Genomic DNA, 25,484 nt, shown 5'->3' with positions numbered 1-25,484 from the left:
AATTGGAGATTTCTTATCACATAATTTTGTGAATGAGGTATCCAGCTATATTAATCATACTTCTGGCTTTCTATACTATTCCTACACCTTTTTTTAGCTTTTTATCATTTACTTTACATTGCAGTACAAATGTGACCTTGAATGACTTACATCTTTACTCACACAGAAAAAAGATCCTGCTCAGTTCCTTCAAGTTCATGGACGATACTGTAAGATCCACCTGGATTCCGCAGTGGCACTGGCAGCTGAAAGCCCTGTGAACATGTAAGATTTCTGATAGGGGCAGGACTAGTGTTTCTACCACCGTAATATAATATCAGTGTGTGTTCCCTAAACACCTGCCGGATATCTTTTCAGGATGCCATGGCAAGGGGACCCTAACAATATGATCGATCGCTTTGATGTCCGTGCCCATTTGGATTATATTCCAGAATATAAACCCCCTCTTCTTACAACTATGTGAGTAGGCAGTAGCTGAAATGATGATATTTGTGATGTCTCCATTGTGTAACAATCCTTCCGGCTGTCTTTCTTACCCTCTCTGATTCCTCCTGGGATGGCTGGACAGTATAATACTTACATTCCACGTATTATCTTTATTTTTTTCCTACTTACTTCATACATATATTTGTCATTATTTACTGTTTGTCTCATCAGAAAATTAGATTGTTCACAATCCATGTTCCTCTATTTTACCCAGATCATCTGAACAAGAATCTGATGACCGAAAGTGTAACTATGAGCGTTACCGAGGGCTAGTTCAGAATGACTTTGCTGGAAGTAAGTTGTTTTATGGATTCTTAGTGATTTGTGTAAATAAAAATGTAGAAGTCACTTTTGGAAATAATGAGAACATAACACATTGCATGAAGTTCGTTGTGAAATATTCACCTTTACAATGGACACTTATGATCTCTGAACATGGGGAAGGGGGAGGAGCGGTCTGTGGTGACTCCACTAATAACCCTTTCACACCAAAAATGCAGGGTCTTACCCGGGAATGCGGTCCCGGGATCATGCAGGGACATTGCGGTATGCAAGGCGTCTTACCCGGGAGTCAGCCCGGCATATTGCCAGGTTGCTGATGTCAGCGGTGACGGCGCTAGAGATCACATGATCTTCAAGCGCCGCCTGTACATAGAGAGTGAACGGGAGCCGGGGTGCAGTGAGCCGGGTTGAACGCGGGTTCAAACCTGGTCAAGAGCAGGGTTGAAATACCGGGTCACTGGACCCGGTATTTCAGCTCGGTACCCTTTCATACCGCACATGAACACGGGTTATGAGCGTTCATGTGCCAATAACCCGTGTTCAGAGATGCTGGTGTGAAAGGGGTATTAGTAAATGAGGATGTTGGATTCACAATAGAAATGTGTCGCTGTACAGGTTCTCTGAGTAACCAGTGCTGTTAGCCCCTATTTACCGTGTATCTGTTGCCTACTTCCAGTGAATATGGACGGTTCATGGGATGACCTGATAATCAATAGCCTTCAGCTCAGTAGTTCCGTCTTCAGTTCGGCAGTGCGGAACTATTAGCTCATTAATATTTATTAGTTTGCATATCTGAATGAATCTATCATAACCATTCACATTCATGTCATACAGTAACTTGTATACTGGGGAGAGATTCTTAAGAACTATCATGTACTGTATGTGTATTACAATTTGTCCCTTATTACATAAGCTATTGGTGTAGTGCAGGCCTGGTCAGCCTGTGGTCCCATCATGCCTTGCCAAAGTTTTGCTATTAGGGAATGCTAAAACTGTAGCAGGGCATGCTGGGATGTGTAGTTTCACAGCATCTGGAGAGCCACAGGTTGGCCAGGCCTGGTGTAGTGGGCGAAATTGTCTTATGTATCAGGAATCGGATGGTGTAATGGTTAGCATTACTGCCTCACAGCACTATGGTCATGGGTTCAATTCCCACCATGGCCCTTACTGTGTGGAGTTTGTATATTCTCCCCGTACTTGTGTGGGTTTCCTCCCACAATCCAAAAATATACTGGTAGGTTAATTGGCTTCTGACAAAATTAACCGTAGTATAAATGTGCTAGGGAATATAGATTGTAAGCTCCACTGGGACAGGCACTGATGTGAATGGCCAAATATTCTCTGTAAAGCGCTGCGGAATATGTGCGCGCTATATAAATAACTGGTAATAAATTATAAACCATGTGTGTATGAAGAACAAGACAGTTTGTAAGGTGTTCTCCATATTTAGGGGGTAATTCAGAGTTGATTGCAGCAGCAAATTTGTTAGCATTTGTGCAAAACCATGTGCACTGCAGGGGAGGGGCAGATATAACGTGCAGAGAGAGTTAAATTTGGGTGGTTTATATTGTTTCTGTGCAGGGTAAATACTGGCTGCTTTATTTTTACACTGCAATTTAGATTTCAGTTTGAACACACCCCACCCAAATGTAACTCTCTCTGCACATGTTATATCTGCCCCACCTGCAGTGCACATGGTTTTGCCCAACTGCTAACAAATTTGCTGCTGCGATCAACTCTGAATTAGGACCTTAATGGAGTAACCTCACTGGAAATTATAAGGATGTTTTCCAATGACTGCAGGAAGAAAGTGTGCCCCCTCCCCCCCCACCCTTTCACATTTCCACATTTTAATTGCATTCTATACCTCAGAATTGATTTGGGAATCGTAGCCACTATCACAAAATACTTTAGTCACCCCCTTGTTTTGACAGGCGATAGAAATGCTTTTCAGATGCAGTTAGTGCTGCAAGTCTGTTGGGGTACGTGTCTACCAGCTTCGCACGTCTAGGTACTTTTTGCAATATTGCTTGAGTTCCTTGATGAACAGCAGTTTTTAATAATTTTACAGATTCTTAGTAGAACACACGTCACAGCTTTGGCTGTATTGCTTAAGAACGTTGTTTATTTTTAATTTTAAAAAAAGCATTGCGTTTCAGCAAGTAATCTCCAAGATTTTCACCATTTTTTTAATTTATTTTTTCAGTCCAATTAGCCAGGAACCTTGATTATACTCTAGTACTGCCACCGTCTATAATTCTAGTGCTTTGGAATGATGCACAGTGTTGGTTTTCGGCAAACATTTTGCTTAGTGTTGATGCCAGGCCAGAAAATGCTGTTCAAATTCATTTGGTTTCTTTGTCTTCCAAATGTTGTCTGTTAAACTCTCAGGGGCAAATGTAATAGGTTTCCTTTTGGCAAAGTTACTGACTTTTCGATGATATTACAGTGGAATTAAAGCAGTGGGGTTTTTTTTTTCTGTTAAAAGACAACATCAGGATGCTTTGACTTTAAATCCCATGTTAAAATCGTGAACAAAATGTGCAATTTTGTCATGGGTACTTAAGCTGGATACACCCTGGAGTGATATGCCAGCTGACACATTGTACTGTGCCTACACCTCAGATCAATGTAATGAAGGATGGAATGAGGGGGGGGGGGGGGGCTCGGTCCAGGACAACGGGGGCCGTTTTTGGACCGTTTGATTTTGGACCGTTTGTGTGGCTGGCCACGGCGGCTGCGTGACGTCGCATTTTAAAGGGGGGTGGGTGCAGGAGCAGCATGCTGGGCGGCCCCCCACGTGCTCGTGGACTGAGTTGTAGTTTTTTTATTTTACAACCCATGCTGAATTAGGCCCACAAGATTGCTCCAGTGTGTAAACCGTTTAAGAAGTGCCCTTTCCATTCTAATGCTCAGCTTTGCAGGACAGCCAGTTCTAGATAGATAGATTGCGTTGTACCATATTGTCTCTATTTCTATATTAGGGACTTACATGTGCACCACTGGAATTATTATTTCTCTAACGTCCTAGAGGATGCTGGGGACTCCGTAAGGACCATGGGGATAGACGGGCACCGCAGGAGACATGGGCACTCTAAGAAAGACTTTGGATCTGGGTGTGCACTGGCTCCTCCCTCTATGCCCCTCCTCCATACCTCCGTTTGATACTGTGCCTAGTGGAGACTGGGTGCTTTCAGGGAGCTCTCCTGAGTTTCCTGTCAAAGTATTTTAGTTAGGTTTTTTATTTTCAGGGAGCCTGCTGGCAACAGACTCCCTGCATCGAGGGACTGAGGAGAGAGAAACAGACCTACTTCTCTGAGTTTCAAGGCTCTGTTTCTTAGGCTACTGGACACCATTAGCTCCAGAGGGATTGGTACGCAGGTCTCGCCCTCGCCGTCCGTCCCAGAGCCGCGCCGCCTTCCTCCTCGCAGAGCCGGAAGATAGAAGCCGGGTGGGTATGAGAAGAAAAGAAGACTTCAGAGGCGGCAGAAGACATCTTGATCTTCATAGAGGTAACGCACAGCAGTGAAGCTGTGCGCCATTGCTCCCATTCACCTCACGCACATCTGTCACTGTAAGGGTGCAGGGCGCAGGGGGGGGCGCCCTGGGTAGCAATATAAACCTCTCCTGTGGCAAAAGTACATATACACATGTACAGCTGGGCACTGTACATGTATATAAAGAGCCCCCACCATGTTTTTAAGAATTTTGAGCGGGACAGAAGCCCGCCGCCGAGGGGGGCGGGGCTTCTCCCTTAGCACTCACCAGCGCCATTTTCTCCACAGCACAGCGCTGAGAGGAAGCTCCCCGGACTCTCCCCTGCTTACTCACGGTGACAGAGGGTTTTCAAGAGGGGGGGTCACATAATTGGCGCATATACATACATAAAGGCGCTACTGGGAAAACATTCTGTGTTTTTCCTGGGTCATATAGCGCTGGGGGGTGTGCTGGCATACTCTCTCTCTCTGTCTCTCCAAAGGGCCTGGTGGGGAACCTGTCTTCCTTGTGTGTGTGTGTGTGGGGGGGGGGGGGTGTCGGTACGTGCGTGTTGGCATGTATGAGGTTGAAGGCTCACCTAAGGAGGAGGGGGAGTGTATGAATGTAAGGTCTCCGTCGGCAGCGCCGACACCTGACTGGATGGATATGTGGAATGTCTTAAGTGCTAATGTAAATTTATTGCACAAAAGATTAGACAAAGCTGAGGCTAGGTAACAGTCAGGGAGTCAAACCATGTCTGTCCCAATGTCGCCGGGACCTTCGGGGTCTCAGAAGCGCACACTATCCCAAATAGTTGACACAGATACCGACACAGATTCAGACTCCAGTGTCGACTACGATGATGCACAATTACAGCCAAAAGTGGCTAAATGTATTCGATATATGATTATTGCAATAAAAGATGTTTTGCATATCACAGAGGAACCCCCTGTCCCTGACACGAGGGTACACATGTATAAAGGAATGAAGCCTGAGGTCACCTTTCCATCCTCACATGAGCTGAACGAATTATTCCCAAAAGGATTCTCATGGCGTATCCTTTCCCGCCAAAGGACAGAATACGGTGGGAATCCTCCCCTAGTATAGACAAAGCATTGACACGCTTATCAAAAAAGATAGCGCTGCCATCCCAAGATACGGCTACCCTCAAGGATCCTGCTGACCGCAAGCAGGAGGTTACCTTGAAGTCCATTTACACACATTCTGGTACGATACTCAGACCAGCAATTGCGTCGGCCTGGGTTTGTAGCGCTGTAGCAGCATGGACAGATTCCTTAGTGGAAATTGAGACCCTAGATAAGGATACCATTTTAATGACCCTAGGGCATATAAAAGATGCTGTGTTATATATGAGGAATGCTCAAAGAGACATTAGTTTACTGGGTTCCAGAATAAACGCTATGTCTATTTCTGCTAGGCGAGTCTTATGGACCCGACAGTGGACAGGTGATGCCGACTCAAAGAGGCATATGGAGTTTTTACCTTACAAGGGTGAGGAATTATTTGGAGAAGGCCTCTCGGACCTTGTCTCCACAGCTACGGCAGGTAAATCGAATTTTTTGCCTTATGTTCCCTCACAACCTAAGAAAGCGCCTCATTATCAAATGAAGTCCTTACGTTCAAATAAAAGCAAGAGTACGTGGATCGTCCTTTCTTGCCAGAGGTAAGGGCAGAGGGAAAAAGATGCACAACACAGCTAGTTCCCAGGAACAGAAGTCCTCCCCGGCCTCTGCAAAATCCACCGCATGATGCTGGGGCTTCCCTGAGGGAGTCCGCTCCAGTGGGGTCACGTTTTCGACTTTTCAGCCACATCTGGGTTCACTCACAGGTGGATCCCTGGGCAATAGAAATTATTTCTCAGGTATACAAGCTGGAATTCGAAGAGGTGCCCCCTCGCCGGTTTTTCAAATCGGCGCTACCGACTTCTCCCCTAGAAAGGGAGATAGTGTTACATGCGATTCACAAATTGTGTCTTCAACAAGTGGTGGTCAAAGTTCCCCTGCTTCAAAGAGGGAAGGGATACTACTCAACTCTGTTTGTGGTCCCGAAACCGGACGGTTCGGTCAGACCCATTTTGAATTTAAAATCCCTGAACCTTTACTTAAAACAGTTCAAGTCCAAAATGGAATCGCTCAGAGCGGTCATCGCCAGCCTGGAAGGGGGAGATTTTATGGTATCTCTGGACATAAAGGATGCATACCTGCATGTTCCCATATATCCTCCTCATCAGGCGTACCTGAGATTTGCGGTACAGGATTGTCATTACCAATTTCAGACGTTGCCGTTTGGGCTTTCCACGGCCCAGAGGATTTTCACCAAGGTAATGGCGGAAATGATGGTGCTCCTGCGCAAGCAGGGTGTCACAATTATCCCATACTTGGACGATCTCCTCATAAAAGCGAGATTACGAGAGAAATTACTGAACAGCGTGTCACTTTCATTGAAGGTGTTACAGCAACACGGCTGGATTCTCAATATCCCGAAGTCACAGCTGGTTCCTACAACTCGTCTGACCTTCTCGGGCATGATTCTGGACACAGACCAGAAAAGGGTTTTTCTTCCGACAGAAAAAGCTCAAGAACTCATGACTCTGGTCAGGAACCTATTGAAGCCAAAACGGGTGTCAGTACGTCACTGCACTCGAGTCCTGGGAAAGATGGTGGCATCATACGAAGCCATTCCCTTCGGCAGGTTCCATGCGAGGACTTTCCAATGGGACCTATTGGACAAGTGGTCCGGGTTACATCTACAAATTCATCAGCGGATCACCCTGTCCTCCAGAGCCAGGGTATCTCTCCTGTGGTGGCTGCAGAGTGCTCACCTCCTAGAGGGCCGCAGGTTCGGCATTCAGGACTGGATCCTGGTGACCACGGACGCGAGCCTCTGAGGTTGGGGAGCAGTCACACAGGGAAGAAATTTTCAAGGTCTTTGGTCAAGTCTAGAGACTTGTCTCCACATCAACATCCTGGAACTGAGGGCCATATACAATGCCCTAGTCAAGCGGAGGCATTACTTCGCGACCAACCAGTTCTGATCCAGTCAGACAACGTCACCGCAGTAGCTCATGTAAACCGCCAACGCGGTTTAAGGAGCAGAGTGGCGATGGCGGAAGCCACCAGAATTCTTCGCTGGGCGGAGAATCATGTAAGCGCACTGTCAGCAGTGTTCATTCCGGGAGTGGACAACTGGGAAGCAGACTTCCTCAGCAGACACGACCTACATCCGGGAGAGTGGGGACTTCATCAGGAAGTCTTCGCGCAGATTGCAAGTCGGTGGGGACTGCCCCAGATAGACATGATGGCGTCCCGTCTCAACAAAAAGCTACAAAGGTATTGCGCCAGGTCAAGAGATCCTCAGGCGGTAGCTGTGGACGCCCTAGTGACTGGCCACGAAGGACCTGGTATCCGGATCTGCAGGAGATGCTCACAGAAGATCCGTGGCCTCTTCCTCTAAGACAGGACCTGTTGCAACAGGGGCCCTGTCTGGTCCAAGACTTACAGCGGCTGCGTTTGACGGCATGGCGGTTGAACGCCGGATCCTAGCGGAAAAAGGTATTCCGGATGAGGTCATTCTTACACTAATAAAGGCTAGGAAGGACGTGACATCAAAACATTATCACCGAATATGGCGAAAATATGTGTTTTGGTGTGAGGCCAGGAATGCTCCTATGGAAGAATTCCATCTGGGCCGTTTTCTTCACTTCCTACAAACTGGAGTGAATTTGGGCCTAAAATTAGGATCTATTAAGGTTCAGATTTCGGCCTTATCCATTTTCTTTCAAAAGTACAGACGTTTGTGAAGGGAGTACTGCATATTCAGCCTCCTTTTGTACCTCCGGTGGCGCCTTGGGACCTTAACGTGGTGTTAAGTTTCCTTAAGTCACATTGGTTTGAACCACTTAAAACGGTGGAGTTGAAATATCTCACTTGGAAGGTGGTTATGTTGTTAGCCTTGGCTTCGGCTAGGCGAGTTTCGGAATTAGCGGCTTTATCACATAAAAACCCCTATCTGGTTTTCCATATGGATAGGGCGTAATTGCGGACTCGTCCTCAATTCCTACCTAAAGTGGTCTCATCTTTTCATATGAACCAACCTATTGTCGTGCCTGTGGCTACGCGTGACTTGGAGGATTCCGAGCCCCTTGATGTGGTCAGGGCTTTGAAAATTTACGTGGCCAGAACGGCTAGAGTCAGGAAGACAGAAGCACGGTTTGTCCTGTATGCAGCCAACAAGGTTGGCGCTCCCGCTTCAAAGCAGACTATTGCTCGCTGGATCTGTAACACGATTCAGCAGGCGCATTCTACGGCAGGATTGCCGTTACCAAAATCGGTTAAGGCCCATTCCACTAGGAAGGTGGGCTCTTCTTGGGCGGCTGCCCGAGGGGTCTTGGCACTACAGCTGTGCCGAGCTGCTACTTGGTCGGGGTCAAACACCTTTGCAAAGTTCTATAAGTTTGATACCCTGGCTGAGGAGGACCTCCTGTTTACTCAATCGGTGCTGCAGAGTCATCCGCACTCTCCCGCCCGTTTGGGAGCTTTGGTATAATCCCCATGGTCCTTACGGAGTCCCAGCATCCTCTAGGATGTTAGAGAAAATAAGATTTTAAACCTACCGGTAAATCTTTCTCGTAGTCCGTAGAGGATGCTGGGCGCCCGTCCCAGGTGCGGACTACTTCTGCAAGACTTGTATATAGTTATTGCTTACATAAGGGTTATGTTATAGTTTCATCGGTTTTGGACCGATGCTATGTTGTTTTTTCATACTATTAACTAGATAGTATATCACAAGTTATACGGGGTGATTGGTGTGGCTGGTATGAATCTTGCCCTTGGATTAACTAAAATCCTTTGCTTGTACTGTCCGTCTCCTCTGGGCACAGTTTCTCTAACTGAGGTCTGGAGGAGGGGCATAGAGGGAGGAGCCAGTGCACACCCAGATCCAAAGTCTTTCTTAGAGTGCCCATGTCTCCTGCGGAGCCCGTCTATCCCCATGGTCCTTACGGAGTCCCCAGCATCCTCTACGGACTACGAGAAAAAGATTTACTGGTAGGTTTAAAATCTTTTTCTCTGACGTCCTAGTGGATGCTGGGGACTCCGTAAGGACCATGGGGAATAGCGGCTCCGCAGGAGACTGGGCACAAAAGTAAAGCTTTAGAACTACCTGGTGTGCACTGGCTCCTCCCCCCATGACCCTCCTCCAAGCCTCAGTTAGATTTTTGTGCCCGAACGAGAAGGGTGCACACTAGGTGGCTCTCCTGAGCTGCTTAGTGAAAAGTTTAGTTTTAGGTTTTTTATGTTCAGTGAGACCTGCTGGCAACAGGCTCACTGCATCGAGGGACTAAGGGGAGAAGAAGCGAACTCACCTGCGTGCAGAGTGGATTGGGCTTCTTAGGCTACTGGACATTAGCTCCAGAGGGACCGATCACAGGCCCAGCTATGGATAGGTCCCAGAGCCGCGCCGCCGGCCCCCTTACAGAGCCAGAAGACAGAAGAGGACCGGAAAATCGGCGGCAGAAGACGTCCTGTCTTCAACAAGGTAGCGCACAGCACTGCAGCTGTGCGCCATTGCTCTCAGCACACTTCACACTCCGGTCACTGAGGGTGCAGGGCGCTGGGGGGGGGCGCCCTGAGACGCAATAAAAACACCTTGGATGGCAAAAAATGCATCACATATAGCTCCTGGGCTATATGGATGAATTTAACCCCTGCCAGAATACACAGAAAAACGGGAGATAAGGCCGCCGAGAAGGGGGCGGAGCCTATCTCCTCAGCACACTGGCGCCATTTTCCCTCACAGCTCCGTTGGAGGGAAGCTCCCTGGCTCTCCCCTGCAGTCACTACACTACAGAAAGGGTTAAAAAAGAGAGGGGGGCACTAATTACGCGCAGTATTAAATATACAGCAGCTATAAGGGGAAAAACACTTATATAAGGTTATCCCTGTATATATATATATATATATATATATATATATATATATATATATATATATATATATATAGCGCTCTGGTGTGTGCTGGCAAACTCTCCCTCTGTCTCCCCAAAGGGCTAGTGGGGTCCTGTCCTCTATCAGAGCATTCCCTGTGTGTGTGCTGTGTGTCGGTACGTTTGTGTCGACATGTATGAGGAGAAAAATGATGTGGAGACGGAGCAGATTGCCTGTAATAGTGATGTCACCCCCTAGGGGGTCGACACCTGAGTGGATGAACTGTTGGAAGGAATTACGTGACAGTGTCAGCTCTGTATAAAAGACAGTGGTTGACATGAGACAGCCGGCTACTCAGCTTGTGCCTGTCCAGACGTCTCATAGGCCGTCAGGGGCTCTAAAGCGCCCGTTACCTCAGATGGCAGATATAGACGCCGACACGGATACTGACTCCAGTGTCGACGGTGAAGAGACAAATGTGACTTCCAGTAGGGCCACACGTTGCATGATAGAGGCAATGAAAAATGTTTTACACATTTCTGATAATACGAGTACCACCAAAAAGGGGTATTATGTTCGGTGAGGAAAAACTACCTGTAGTTTTCCTGAATCTGAGAAATTTAAATGAGGTGTGTTGTGATGATGCGTGGGTTTCCCCCGATAACAACTGATAATTTTCAAAAATGTTATTGGCATTATATCCTTTCCCGCCAGAGGTTAGGGTGCGTTGGGAAACACCCCCTAGGGTGGATAAAGCGCTCACACGCTTGTAAGAACAAGGGCTCTACCCTCTCCTGAGATGGCCCGCCCTTAAGGATCCTGCTGATAGAAAGCAGGAGGGTATTCCTAAAATGTATTTACACACATACTGGTGTTATACTGCGACCAGCAATCGCCTCAGCCTGGATCTGCAGTGCTGGGTTGGCGTGGTCGGATTCCCTGACTGAAAAATATTGATACCCTAGATAGGGACAGTATGTTATTGCCTATAGAGCATTTAAAAGATGCATTTCTATATATGCGTGATGCACAACGGAATATTTGCCGACTGGCATCAAGTCTAAGTGCGTTGTCCATTTCGGCCAGTAGATGGTTTATGGACACGACAGTGGTCAGGTGATGCGGATTCCAAACGGCATTTGGAAGTGTTGCCTTATTAAGGGGAGGAGTTATTTGGGGTCGGTCCTTTCAGACCTGGTGGCCACCGGCAACAGCTGGGAAATCCACGTTTGTACCCCAGGTCCGCCTCTCAACATAAGAAGACGCCGTATTATCAGGCGCAGTCTTTTCGTGGGCAAGCGGGCAAAAGGTTTCCTCATTTCTGCCCCGTGACAGAGGGAGAGGAAAAAGGCTGCAGAAATCAGCCAGTTCCCAGGAAACAGAAGCCCTCTCCCGCCTCTGCCAAGCCTTCAGTATGACGCTGGGGCTTTACAAGCAGAATCAGGCACGGTGGGGGCCCGTCTCAATGAATTTCAGCGCGCAGTGGGCTCACTCGCAAGTAGACCCCCTGGATACTTCAGGTGATATCTCAGGGGTACAAATTGGAATTCGAGACGTCTCCCCCTCGCCGTTTCCTAAAGTCGGCTTTACCGATGTCTCCTTCTGACAGGGAGGCAGTTTTGGAAGCCATTCACAAGCTGTATTCCCAGCAGGTGATAATCAAGGTACCCCTCCTGCAACAGGGAACGGGGTATTATTTCCCACACTGTTGTGGTACCGAAGCCGGACGGCTTGGTGAGACCGATTCTAAATCTAAAATCTTGAACACTTACATACAGAGGTTCAAATTCAAGATTGAGTCACTCAGATTAGTGATTGCGAACCTGGAAGAAGGGGACTACATGATGTCTCGGGACATCAAGGATGCTTACCTTCATGTCCCCAATTTACCCTTCTCACCAAGGGTACCTCAGGTTTATGGTACAGAACTGTCACTATCAGTTTCAGACGCTGCCGTATGGATGGTCCACGGCACCCCGGGTCTTTACCAAGGTAATGGCCGAAATGATGATACTCCTTCGAAGGAAGGGAATTTTAGTTATCCCTTACTTGGACGATTCCCTGATAAGGGTAAGATCCAGGGAACAGTTGGAGGTCGGTGTAGCACAGGTAGTGTTGCGGCAGCACGATTGGATTCTCAATATTCCAAAATCGCAGCTGATTCCGACGACTCGTCTTCTGTTCCTAGGGATGATCCTGGACACAGTCCAGAAAAAGGTGTTTCTCCCGGAGGAGAAAGTCAGGGAGTTATCCGAGCTAGTCGGGAACCTCCTATAACCGAGCCAAGGTCTCAGTACATCAATGAAAGGGTTCTGGGAAAAATGGTGGCTTCCTACGAAGCAATCCCATTCGGCAGATTCCACGCAAGAACTTTCCAGTGGGACCTGCTGGACAAATGGTCCGGGTCGCATCTTCAGATGCATCAGCGGATAACCCTGTCACCAAGCACATGGGTGGCTCTCCTGTGGTGGTTGCAGAGTGGCTCATCTTCTAGAGGGCCGCAGATTCGACATTCAGGACTGGGGTCCTGGTGACCACGGATGCCAGCCTGCGAGGCTGGGGAGCAGTCACACAGGGAAGGAATTTCCAGAGCTTATTGGTCAAGCCTGGAGACATCACTTCACATAAATATCCTGAAGCTAAGGGCCATTTACAATGCTTCTAAGCTCAGCAAGACCTCTGCTTCAAGGTCACCCGGAGTTGATCCATTCGGACAACATCACGGCAGTCACCCACGTAAACAGGACAGGGTGACACAAGAAGCAGGAGGGCAATGGCAGAAGCTGCAAGGATTCTTCGCTGGGCGGAAAAATCATGTGATAGCACTGTCAGCAGTATTCATTCCGGGAGTGGACAACTGGGAAGCAGACTTCCTCAGCAGACACGACCTCGACCCGGGAGAGTGGGGACTTCACCCAGAAGTCTTCCACATGTTTATAAAACTCGACAGTAGACGCTCTGGTAACACAGTGGGTGTACCAGTCAGTGTATGTGTTCCCTCCTCTGCCTCTCATACCCAAGGTACTGAGAATTATAAGATGGAGAGGAGTAAGCACTATATTCGTGGCTCCGGTTTGGCCAAGAAGGACTTGGTAACCGGAACTTCAAGAGATGCTCACGGAGGATCCGTGGGCCCTCTACCTCTAAGAAGGGGACCTGCTCCAGCAAGGACCCTGTATGTTCCAAGACTTACCGCGGCTGCGTTTGACGCATGGCGGCTGAACGCCGGATCCTGAAGGAGAAAGGCATTCCGGATGAAGTCATTCCTATCCTGATCAAAGCCAGGAAAGATATAACCGCAAAAACATTATCACCGCATTTGGCGAAAATATGTTGCGTGGTGCGAGGCCAGTAAGGCCCCGACGGAGGAATTTTCAACTAGGTCGATTCCTACATTTCCTGCAAACAGGAGTGTCTATGGGCCTGAAAATGGGGGTCCATTAAGGTTCAAATTTCGGCGCTGTCAATTTTCTTCCAAAAAGAACTAGCTTCAGTCCCTGAAGTTCAGACGTTTGTGAAAGGGGTACTGTATATACAGCCTCCTTTTGTGCCTCCAGTGGCACCTTGGGATCTAAATGTAGTTTTTTGGGTTCCAAAAGTCACACTGGTTTGAACCACTTGAATATGTGGAGTTAAAATATCTCACATGGAAAGTGGTCATGCTGTTGGCCCTGGCCTGGGCCAGGTGCGTGTCAGAATTGGCAGCTTTATCCTGTAAAAGCCCTCATCTGATTTTCCATTCGGACAGGGCGGAATTGAGGACTTGTCCTCAGTTTCTCCCTAAGGTGGTTTTCAGCGTTTCACCTGAATCAACCTATTGTGGTGGCCTGCGGCTACTAGGGACTTGGAGGACTCCAAGTTGCTAGACGTTGTCAGGGCCCTGGAAATATAGGTTTCCAGGACGGCTGGAGTCAGAAAATCTGACTCGTTGTTTATTCTGTATGCACCCAACAAGCTGGGTGCTCCTGCTTCTAAGCAGACTATTGCTCGTTGGATTTGTAGTACAATTCAGCTTGCACATTCTGTGGCAGGCCTGCCACAGCCAAAATCTGTAAAAGCCCATTCCACAAGGAAGGTGGGCTCATCTTGGGCGGCTGCCCGAGGGGTCTCGGCTTTACAATTTTGCCGAGCAGCTACTTGGTCAGGAGCAAATACGTTTGTAAAATTCTACAAATTTGATACCCTGGCTGAGGAGGACCTGGAGTTCTCTCAATTGGTGCTACAGAGTCATCCGCACTCTCCCGCCCGTTTGGGAGCTTTGGTATAATCCCCATGGTCCTTACGGAGTCCCCAGCATCCACTAGGACGTCAGAGAAAATAAGAATTTACTTACCGATAATTCTATTTCTCATAGTCCGTAGTGGATGCTGGGCGCCCATCCCAAGTGCGGATTGTCTGCAATACTGGTACATAGTTATTGTTACCAAAAAATCGGGTTATTGCTGTAGTGAGCCATCTTTTCTAGAGGCTCCTCTGTTATCATGCTGTTAACTGGGTTTAGATCACAAGTTATATGGTGTGATTGGTGTGGCTGGTATGAGTCTTACCCGGGATTCAAAATCCTTCCTTATTGTGTACGCTCGTCCGGGCACAGTATCCTAACTGAGGCTTGGAGGAGGGTCATGGGGGGAGGAGCCAGTGCACACCAGGTAGTTCTAAAGCTTTACTTTTGTGCCCAGTCTCCTGCGGAGCCGCTATTCCCCATGGTCCTTACGGAGTCCCCAGCATCCACTACGGACTATGAGAAATAGAATTATCGGTAAGTAAATTCTTATTTTTTTTTTTATATATATTTTTTTTTTTTAAATTGCTTGAAAAAAGAAAAAAAACTTTACATGTTCCTTGGTCTTTGTGATGAAGTAATTGTTGTAAATTGCAATAACCAACTGTGGGTCCCCACAGCCATTTATATACATTTTGAAGTCAGTTGAAACTAGTTAGCTGTAAAAATGTGTCCTCTAAAGTCAATTTGTTCTATGTTACTTAAATGTATTTTGGTATCTATTTTTTGTTGGTTAAAAGCTTTATCATGTTATAGTCTTTTTAGTGAAGTTTGTGTAGTGATTTGACCATATCACATCCACTAAGATTTAATAATATCAGATATGTAAAATACTATGAAGTGGATTTAACCGGCCTAATCGTCGAGTCTATCTGCTTTCTGCAGTCAACAAGCGAAAGCCGCAAGGACCCTTTCTGGCGGCTCCCACACATACTTGTCCCTATGTATAGCCTCCATGGAGTATATGTACAGTATGTATAATGAACGCTAAAGTGATGCCATCAGAAATCTTCCCACCAATATTAAAGGTGCTTGTACGTAAATTAGCATCCTTTGTGTATTATAGTCTATACTTTTCCTCTAGTTTCTGAGGAGCAGTGTCTATACCAGATCTACATTGATGAACTCTATGGTGGCTTACAGAGACCAGGAGAAGATGAGAAGAAGAAGTAAGTGCCTCATAGTTGATTCATTTTTTCAGGGCACTGGAAATATACTCCATGGTTTAGGACACGTTGTGTTGTATTTTTTGGATATAATCTGTACCTTCGTAATACACAAGGTAGTATTTCCCCCCCCCCCCCCCCCCATTTATTTATTTTTCATTTAAAGGAGAACTACAAGTCAAGTAATTTAAACAGAAAGTTGCTTTCCCCATACTGATCCCTTAGGTTGGGCATCACACACTCACTCCCTTCTTGACAAGTTTAGCTTGTTATTACCCCTCATTATTTTCCTTATGGTATGCCTCAGTCTCTGTTTACTCACCTGCCTCCACGCCTGACCATGTTGTGACCCTTCTTGCCCACTTGTGTACAGGCTTTCCGAGAAGAAGGCCTCGATTGGTTACACCTATGAGGACAGCACAGTGGCGGAATTGGGGGAATCTCCTGAGAAAGGGGAGGATGAAGATTCTGATGATGAGAGTAAATCCGATGAAGATGAAGTCATCCCAGATATAGGTACTTATCTTCCCGCAATGTTGAGCCAAAGTGCTATAGAGTCCTTTTATAATCATGGGCCCTCATTCCGAGTCGTTCGCTCGTTCTTTTTTTTCGCATCGCAGTGAAAATCAGCTTAGAGCGCATGCGCAATGTTCGCACTGCGACTGCGCTAAGTAATTCTGCTATGAAGAAAGGATTTTTACTCACGGCTTTTTGTTCGCACCGGCGAACGTAGTGTGATTGACAGGAAATGGGTGTTACTGGGCGGAAACACGGCGTTTTATGGGCGTGTGGCTGAAAACGCTACCGTTTCCAGAAAAAACGCAGGAGTGGCCGGAGAAACGGGGGAGTGTCTGGGCGAACGCTGGGAGTGTTTGTGACGTCAAACCAGGAACGACAAGCACTGAACTGATCGCACAGGCAGAGTAAGTCTGGAGCTACTCTAAAACTGCTAAGTTTTTTTTGTTCGCAATATTGCGTAAACTTCGTTCGCACTTTTAAGATGCTAAGATACACTCCCAGTAGGCGTAGACTAAGCGTGTGTAACTCTGCTAAATTCGCCTTGCGACCGATCAACTCGGAATGAGGGCCATAGTCTCGATTGCATTAAACCACTAAAACATGCACCGTTTTTACTTGTTCATGACCAGTTGATTTACACTCTGTCTGGTAATCTACTAAAGCAGTTTCTTACGTACGTAGAGCTTTAAATCATTTATCTAAGTCGCTAAGGCGTTTAGAGGGAATCTCTATTAACAACACCAACCCATTGTGCAAATAATACCTTTGCATAGAATACAGTGGGGCAGATGTATTAACCTGGAGAAGGCATATAAGGAAGTGATAAACCAGTGATAAGAGCAAGGTCATAAACGCACCAGCCAATCGGCTCCTAACTGTCAATTTACATATTGGAGCAGATTGGCTGGTGCGTTTAACACCTTGCACTTATCACTGGTTTATCACTTCCTTATACCTCCTCCAGGTTAATACATCTGCCCCTAGTGTGTTGCAATAAGAGAGACTGGAGGGGAGGTGGGGGTACCTTCTTATGGTTGTGAATATGTATCTAGACCATTTTGCCCTAAGCCTTGGTCAGGATATAGATCTATGTGCGGCTGTTTATCTACAGTCTTCTGTGTGGAGGTATAATTATCCTGTGACATTTTAGCTGGCTGGAAGCGCATGTTTGTACATTTGTTTAATTAAACAAATATACCTCATGATTCAGTAGCTTGTAGAACCAGCTTTTAATATGTATAAGTAACAAATTATGGCTTGAATTGCTCATTCTGCATGAGTTTTAGACTTACATAGTTTTAAGATTTTGAGCCACCACTCCTGGTAACACAACTTCAGGGCGTTGGTGTTTCAGGGTGGTATCCCCACAATATTTAGTTAACCAGCTATGGTGAAACCATAAAAGGACACCACAGTGTAAGTTTGTACTAGCACTGGGGTCTGTAGGAAGATTGGGCCCACAAAAAATCATGCCAAAGTAAGTAAAACATGGAAGACTTTGCAGTACTTATCTCATACCTAATCTGTCGTAAATATGTCACTAGCAGACACTGCCAGAACAATTAATGGGGGGGGGGGGGGGGGGAAGGGGGGGGGCTTATTGGTCAGTATTACTGTGTTCTGACCAATTGGAGAGCTCCAGGAGAACACTGCAATCCAGATGAAATTTAACACCGCTTAGTAAATATACCACAATGATTTCAATTCTTTCACGCCAATCTCATATCTTCTCCTTCAATTATGGAGATGTGCATGAAGCACCAGATACCTCCAATTTGGCTTCTTCTCCCCAGAAGTTTTTTGTTGTTGGGATGCAAAGTTTCAAATCTAAATTGCATTATGGTATATATTGTTTCTCTAACGTCCTAGTGGATGCTGGGAACTCCGTAAGGACCATGGGGAATAGCGGGCTCCGAAGGAGGCTGGGCACTCTAGAAAGATCTTAGACTACCTGGTGTGCACTGGCTCCTCCCACTATGACCCTCCTCCAAGCCTCAGTTAGATTTCGTGCCCGGCCGAGGTTGGATGCACACTAGGGGCTCTCCTGAGCTCTTAGAAAGTTATAGTCTTAGAATTTGTTCTTTTCAGTGAGACCTGCTGGCAACAGGCTCACTGCAGCGAGGGACTAAGGGGAGAAGAAGCGAACTCGCCTGCTTGCAGCCGGATTGGGCTTCTTAGGCTACTGGACACCATTAGCTCCAGAGGGATCGACCGCAGGCCCAGCCTTGATGTTCGGTCCCGGAGCCGCGCCGCCGTCCCCCTTACAGAGCCAGAAGCAAGAAGATGGTCCGGAAAATCGGCGGCATGAAGACTCAGTCTTCACCAAGGTAGCGCACAGCACTGCAGCTGTGCGCCATTGCTCCTCTCACACACTTCATACTCCGGTCACTGAGGGTGCAGGGCGCTGGGGGGGGGCGCCCTGAGGCAGCAATAAAAACACCTTGGCTGGCAAAAATACCTCAATATATAGCCCCAGGGGCTATATATGAGGTAAATACCCCTGCCAGAAGTCCATAAAAAACGGGAGAATAGGCCGCGAAAAAGGGGCGGAGCCTATCTCCTCAGCACACTGGCGCCATTTTCCCTCACAGCTCCGTTGGAGGGAAGCTCCCTGGCTCTCCCCTGCAGTCTACAAGGGTTAAAAAAAGAGAGAGGGGGCACTAAATTTAGGCGCAGTATACATTATATATATATATATATATATAGATATAAAGCTATAGGGGACATAACTCAGTTAGTCCCTGCAGTATATAGCGCTCTGGTGTGTGCTGGCATACTCTCACTCTGTCCCCCCAAAGGGCTTTTGTGGGTCCTGTCCTCGTTTAGAGCATTCCCTGTGTGTCTGCGGTGTGTCGGTACGGCTGTGTCGACATGTTGAATGAGGAGGCTTATATGGTGACGGAACAGAGGCCGATATATGTGATGTCGCCCCCTGTTGGGCCGACACCAGAGTGGATAGAGAGGTAAAAGGTATTAACCGACAGTGTCAACTCCTTACATAAAAGGGTGGATGACGTAACAGCTGTGGGACAGCCGGCTTCGCAGCCCGCGCCTGCCCAGGCGTCTCAAAGGCCATCAGGGGCTCAAAAACGCCCGCTCTCTCAGATGGCAGACACAGATGTCGACACGGAGTCTGACTCCAGTGTCGACAAGGTGGAGACATATACACAATCCAATCCGTGACTTGATCCCGGCAATAAAAAATGTGTTATACATTTCTGACTTTAACCTCTATAAATGGGTTTTAGGTTTGGGGAGAAAAAACAGGCAGTGTTTTGTTCCCCCATCAGATGAATAAATGAAGTGTGTGAAAAGCGTGGGTTCCCCCGTTAAGAAACTGGTAATTTATAAAAAGTTACTGATGGCGTACCCTTTCCCGCCAGGAGGATAAGTTACGCTGGGAGATATCCCCTAGGGTGGATAAGGCGCTCACACGTTTGTCAAAAAAGGTGGCACTGCCGTCTTAGGATACGGCCACTTTAATAGGTACCTGTTGATAAAAAAAAAAAAAAAAAAAACAGGAGGCTATCCTGAAGTCTGTATTTACACACTCAGGTACTAGACTGAGACCTGCAGATAGTGCTGCTGCAGCGTGGTTGGTGACCCTGTCAAACAGGGATAATAGTTGGCAAACATAAAAACATATTAAAGACGTTGTCTTATATATGGGGGATGCACAGAGGGATATTTTGCCGGCTGGCATCCAAAATAAATGTAATGTCCATTCTGTCAGGAGGGTATTAGAGACCTGTCACTGGACAGGTGATGCTGACTTAAAAAGCGCATAGAGAGCCTTATAAGAGTGAGGAATTATTTGGGGATGGTCTCTGGGACCTCGTATCCACAGCAACTGCTGGGAAGAAATAATTTTACCTCAGGTTTCCTCACAGAAAAAGGTACAGTCCTTTCGGCTTCAGAAAAGCAAGCGGGTCAAATGGCGCTTCCTTTCTGTACAGAGACAAGGGTAGAGAGAAAAAGCTGCACCAGTCAGCCTGTTCCCAGAATCAAGATTCTTCCCCCGCCTCCTGTGAGTACACACCATGACGCGGGTGCTCCACAGGTGTAGCCAGGTACGGTGGGGGGCCGCCTCAAAAATTTCAGCAATTAGTGGGCTCGCTCACAGGTGGATCCCTGTTTCTTCCAAGTAGTATTTCAGGGGTACAAGCTGGAATTAGAGATGTCTCCCCCCAGCCGTTTCCTAAAATATGCCTTGCTGACAACTCCCTCAAGCAGGGAGGCTGTGCTAGAGGCAATTAATAAGCGGTATTCCCAGCAGGTAATACTCAAGGTGCCCCTACTTCAACAAGGACGGGGTTACTATTCCACACGGGTTGGGGTACCGAAACCGCATGGTTCGGTGTGACCCATTTTATATTTGAAATCCTTGAACACATATATAAAAAAATTCAAGTTCAAGATGGAATCGCTCAGGGCGGTTATTGCAAGCCTGGACGAGGGGGATTACATGGTATCCCGGGACATCAAGGATGCTTACCTGCATGTCCCCATTTACCATCCTCGCCAGGAGTACCTCAGATTTGTGGTACAGGATTACCATTACCAAGTCCAGACACTGCCGTTTGGACTGTACATGGCACCGAGGGTGTTTTATCAAGGTAATGGCCGAAATTATGATACTCCTTCAAAAAAAGGGAGTTGTAATTATCCCGTAATTGGACAATCTCGTTATAAGGGCGAGGTCCAAGGAGCAGTTGGTAGTCGGGGTAGCACTATTTTGGAAAGTGCTACAACAGCATAGGTGGATTCTAAACAGTCCAAAGTCACAGCTGGTTCCTATGACACGTCTACTGTTCCTGGGGATGGTTCTGGACATAAACCAGAAATAGTGTTTCTCCCGGAGGAGAAAGCCAAGGAGTTGTCATCTCTAGTCAGAGACCTCCTGAAACCAAAATTGGTAGCGGTGCATCATTGCACGCGAGTCCTGGGAAAAATGGTAGCTTCTTACGAAGCAATCCCATTAGGCAGGTTCCATACAAGAACTTTTCAGAGGGACCTGTTGGACAAGTGGTCCGGATCGCATCTTCCGATGCATAGGCTGATAACCCTGTCTCCAAGGACCAGGGTATCTCTACTGTGGTGGCTGCAGAGTGCCCATCTTCAAGAGGGCCGCAGGTTCGGCATACAGGACTAGGTCCTAGTGACCATGGATTCCAGCCTTTGAGGCTGGGGGGCAGTCACATAGGGAAGAAACTTCCAGGGACTTTGGTCAAGTCAGGTTATTTCCCTACACATAAATATTCTGGATCTGAGGGCCATTTACAATGCCCTGAGGCCAGCAAGGCCTCTGCTTCAAAACCAGCCGGTACTGATCCAATCAGACAACATCACGGCAGTCGCCCATGTAATCAACAGGGCGGCACAAAAAGCAGGATGGCGATGGCAGAAGCCACAAGGATTCTCCGATAGGCGGAAAATCATGTGTTAGCACTGTCAGCAGTGTTCATTCCCGGAGTGGACAACTGGGAAGCAGATCTTCTCAACAGACACGACCTCCACCCGGGAGAATGGGGACTTCCTCCAGAAGTCTTCCAATAGGATTGTACACCATTGGGAAAGGCCACAGGTGGACATGATGGCGTCCCGCCTTAACAAAAAGCTATAAAAGATATTGCTCCAGGTCAAGGGACCCTCAGGCGATAGCTATGGACGCTCTGGTAACACCGTGGGTGTACCAGTCGGTTTAGGTGTTCTCCCCTCTGCCTTTCATACCAAAGGTACTGAGAATAATAAGAAGGCGAGGAGTAAGAACGATACTCGTGGATGGCCAAGAAGAGCTTGGTACCCAGAACTTCAAGAATTTATATCAGAGGACCCATGGCCTCTGCCACTCAGTCAGGACCTGCGGCAGCAGGGGCCCTGTCTGTTCCAAGACTTACCGCGGCTGCGTTTGACGGCATGGCGGTTTAACGCCGGATCCTGAAGGAAAAGGGTATTCCGGAGGAAGTAATTCCTACGCTTACTAAAGCCAGGAAAGAGGTTACAGCAACTCATTATCACCGCATATGGCGAAAATATGTTGCATGGTGTGAGGCCGAAAGGGCCCCAACAGAGGAATTTCAACTAGGTCGATTTCTGCATTTCCTGCAAGCAGGAGTGACTATGGGCCTTAAATTGGGTTCCATTAAGGTACAGATCTCGGCTCTGTCGATTTTCTTTCAAAAAAGAACTAGCTTCAGTACCTGAAGTTCAGACATTTATAAAAGGAGTGCTGCATAGTCAGCCCCCGTTTGTGCCTCCTGTGGCACCTTGGGATCTCAACGTGGTGTTGAGTTTTCTTAAAATCACTTTGGTTTGAACCACTAAAAACCGTGGATCTGAAATATCTCACATGGAAGGTGGTTATGTTATTGGCCATGGCTTCTGCCAGGCGAGTATCAGAATTGGCGGCTTTGTCTTGTAAAAGCCCTTATTTGATTTTCCATATGGATAGGGCAGAATTGAGGACTCGTCCCCAGTTTCTCCCTAAGGTGGTGTCAGCGTTTCACCTGAACCAGCCTATTGTGGTGCCTGCGGCTACTAAGGATTTGGAGGACTCCAAGTTGCTAGACGTTGTCAGGGCCCTGAAAATATATGTTTCCAGGACGGCTGGAGTCAGAAAATCTGACTCGCTGTTTATCCTATATGCACCCAACAAGCTGGGTGCTCCTGCTTCTAAGCAGACTATTGCTCGTTGGATTTGTAGTACAATTCAGCTTGCACATACTGTGGCAGGCCTGCCACAGCCAAAATCTGTCAATGCCCATTCCACAAGGAAGGTGGGCTCATCTTGGGCGGCTGCCCGAGGGGTCTCGGCTTTACAACTTTGCCGAGCAGCTACTTGGTCAGGGGCAAACACGTTTGCAAAATTCTACAAATTTGGTACCCTGGCTGAGGAGGACCTGGAGTTCTCTCATTCGGTGCTGCAGAGTCATCCGCACTCTCCCGCCCGTTTGGGAGCTTTGGTATATTCCCCATGGTCCTTACGGAGTTCCCAGCATCCACTAGGACGTTAGAGAAAATAAGAATTTACTCACCGGTAATTCTATTTCTCGTAGTCCGTAGTGGATGCTGGGCGCCCATCCCAAGTGCGGTTTATCTGCATTACTTGTACATAGTTATTGTTAACTAAATCGGGTTATTGTTGAGCCATCTGTTGAGAGGCTCTATTGTTTCATACTGTTAACTGTGTTTCATATCACGAGTTGTACGGTGTGATTGGTGTGGCTGGTATGAGTCTTACCCGGGATTCAAAATCCTTCCTTATTGTGTACGCTCGTCCGGGCACAGTACCTAACTGAGGCTTGGAGGAGGGTCATAGTGGGAGGAGCCAGTGCACACCAGGTAGTCTAAGATCTTTCTAGAGTGCCCAGCCTCCTTCGGAGCCCGCTATTCCCCATGGTCCTTACGGAGTTCCCAGCATCCACTACGGACTACGAGAAATAGAATTACCGGTGAGTAAATTCTTATTTTTTTTGGTCTGCCGTGTCAGAATAGCTATACCTTTTGGGTTTCATAGAAAGGGTTAACATTGGGGTTACAGGTGGTAGGATCAGCTCCTGGGCACCATACAGTTAAGCCTATCAGATGCTACGGTCCTTATAACCCTACACCCATGCTTAGGCAGGTGTGTTGTTTGTATGGTTCAGCAGGAGGCTGGATGCACCTTTTTTACAGGGAGTTGCTCTTGCAGCCTCTTTTACACTGAGCCTGTCAGCGCAGGGTGTCTATTAGACTCCAGCACACAGGCTCCACCGCTTGGCCACTGACTCAGACATGTACTTGCGGCAGGGCCCACACACAAGCGTCTGCTGCTGGCATCCCCTGAACTGCGTGGCCGGCCATCGGGAAACAGGTAAGAGGGTTCCGGGAGGTGGATGCCAGCGCTGGCTGTGGACACTGGTGCTGACCAGGGACTCCACTAGACCACCATGGCATATGGGGGCATAGGAATTATTTATTATGGGCCCCCCAGTACCGGTATATGACATGCCAGCATAGGGGAGTGAGCAACAACCTGCAGTACCTCCCCCAGCTTTTGGCTCCAGTCCACTGCAAACATCCCGCCGTTTAGCTGCAGCTCAACACCCTACTCCCCTCAGAGACTCCGGCAGGAATACTAGTGCACGCAACCCAGGTCTCGGAAATTCTGGGTCCAGTCTCCCTGTAAAACAGTCTCCACAGAGCCAGGTTTTCTCTTACGTCCTAGAGGATGCTGGGGTCCATTTAGTACCATGGGGTATAGACGGGTTCTTTGGGAGCCACTGGTACTTTAAGAGTTTAATAGTGTGGGCTGACCCCTCCCTCTATGCCCCTCAGTTTAGAAAATGTGCCCGGAGGAGCCGGTCACATTAGGGGAGCTCTTAGGAGGTTTTCTAGTTTTATTTTTTTCTAAGAGTGTTAGGTACAGGGCAACAGCCTCCCTGCTTCGTGGGACTTAGGCGGGGGGAATAGGAACCAACTCTAGAAGTTAATGGTTCTCTATCTCCGCTGACAGGACACTGAGCTCCTGAGGGTGCTGATCGCAAGCCCACGAGGCGACCGCTCACTCCGGCAGCACGGCCGCCACTCCCTAACAGAGCCAGAAGAAAGAAAAGTGGTGAGTACAGCGCCGGTGGCCCGGTTAGCGGGTCGGCGGCGGGAATGGCGGCACAAGGGTGGGAGCGCAGCTCTGGTAGGCTCAGCAACATGTACTTGTAGACGCTGCTGAGGGGCGTCCTGGGCCAGCAAAGATCACCCTAACACTGGTAAAACAGCTAACGGGCTAATCCCGCTGTTGGCACACACAGACCTCAGACCAGTATAATCATTGTGCGGGAAGCTGCGTGCCATTACAGGGGGCAGGGCTTCTCAGAGTGGCGCCATTTTCTCTCTGCAAGAACGCTGAACGCTGACAGGGAGCGCTGCACCCCACCTAACTCCAGTTACTGCGGTACCAGGGTGTTAGAGACAGGGAGGGGGGAGAGTGTAATTCGTACTATTCAACCTATTAAGGTTGAATAGTCAGCGCCAGGCATTATATCATAACTGTCCACAGGGGCGCTGTGTGGCTGGCCCCTCATACTTTGTGACTCTCTGAAGGTACTCTGGGGGAAACGTTATGGAAACGGGGCCTGGACTGCACACCCTGGCTTATTATAATGGGATGTGCTACCTTGCTGGGACTAAGTACTGTAGTACTACAACATAGGAACAAAGGGTGCAGGTGCACCATACACCATTAAAATTATTATAACCGTAATATAATATTTGAGGTTCTTGGCATATATTGGGCAGTATATGAGCCTGCCCACCTGCTTCACGGTGACCTCATCGGACAGGTCCCTAACA

At 47.8% G+C, this 25,484-nt stretch overlaps 1 protein-coding gene across 3 annotated transcripts in view; it reads left to right on the top strand.

The window, feature by feature from the left end:
* The window catches only part of CLASRP (CLK4 associating serine/arginine rich protein), a 94,808-nt gene that overhangs the window by 6,580 nt on the left and 62,744 nt on the right, over window positions 1-25,484 (top strand). For all 3 annotated transcript variants that reach the window (XR_010183117.1, XM_063937581.1, XM_063937580.1), the window contains 5 exons: window positions 167-264; window positions 358-459; window positions 701-780; window positions 15,557-15,641; window positions 16,012-16,154. Coding sequence is in view for 2 of the 3 variants with exons in the window: in XM_063937580.1 (XP_063793650.1) it covers window positions 167-264; window positions 358-459; window positions 701-780; window positions 15,557-15,641; window positions 16,012-16,154 (508 nt within the window). In the remaining variant the exon portion in view is untranslated. The remainder of the gene's footprint in view (window positions 1-166; window positions 265-357; window positions 460-700; window positions 781-15,556; window positions 15,642-16,011; window positions 16,155-25,484) is intronic.

This window comes from Pseudophryne corroboree, chromosome 8 (genome assembly GCF_028390025.1).
Source record: "Pseudophryne corroboree isolate aPseCor3 chromosome 8, aPseCor3.hap2, whole genome shotgun sequence".
Taxonomy (NCBI): Eukaryota; Metazoa; Chordata; class Amphibia; order Anura; family Myobatrachidae; genus Pseudophryne; species Pseudophryne corroboree.
Note: the sequence above shows the minus strand (reverse complement) of the source record. Positions and strands in the feature narration are given on the sequence as shown.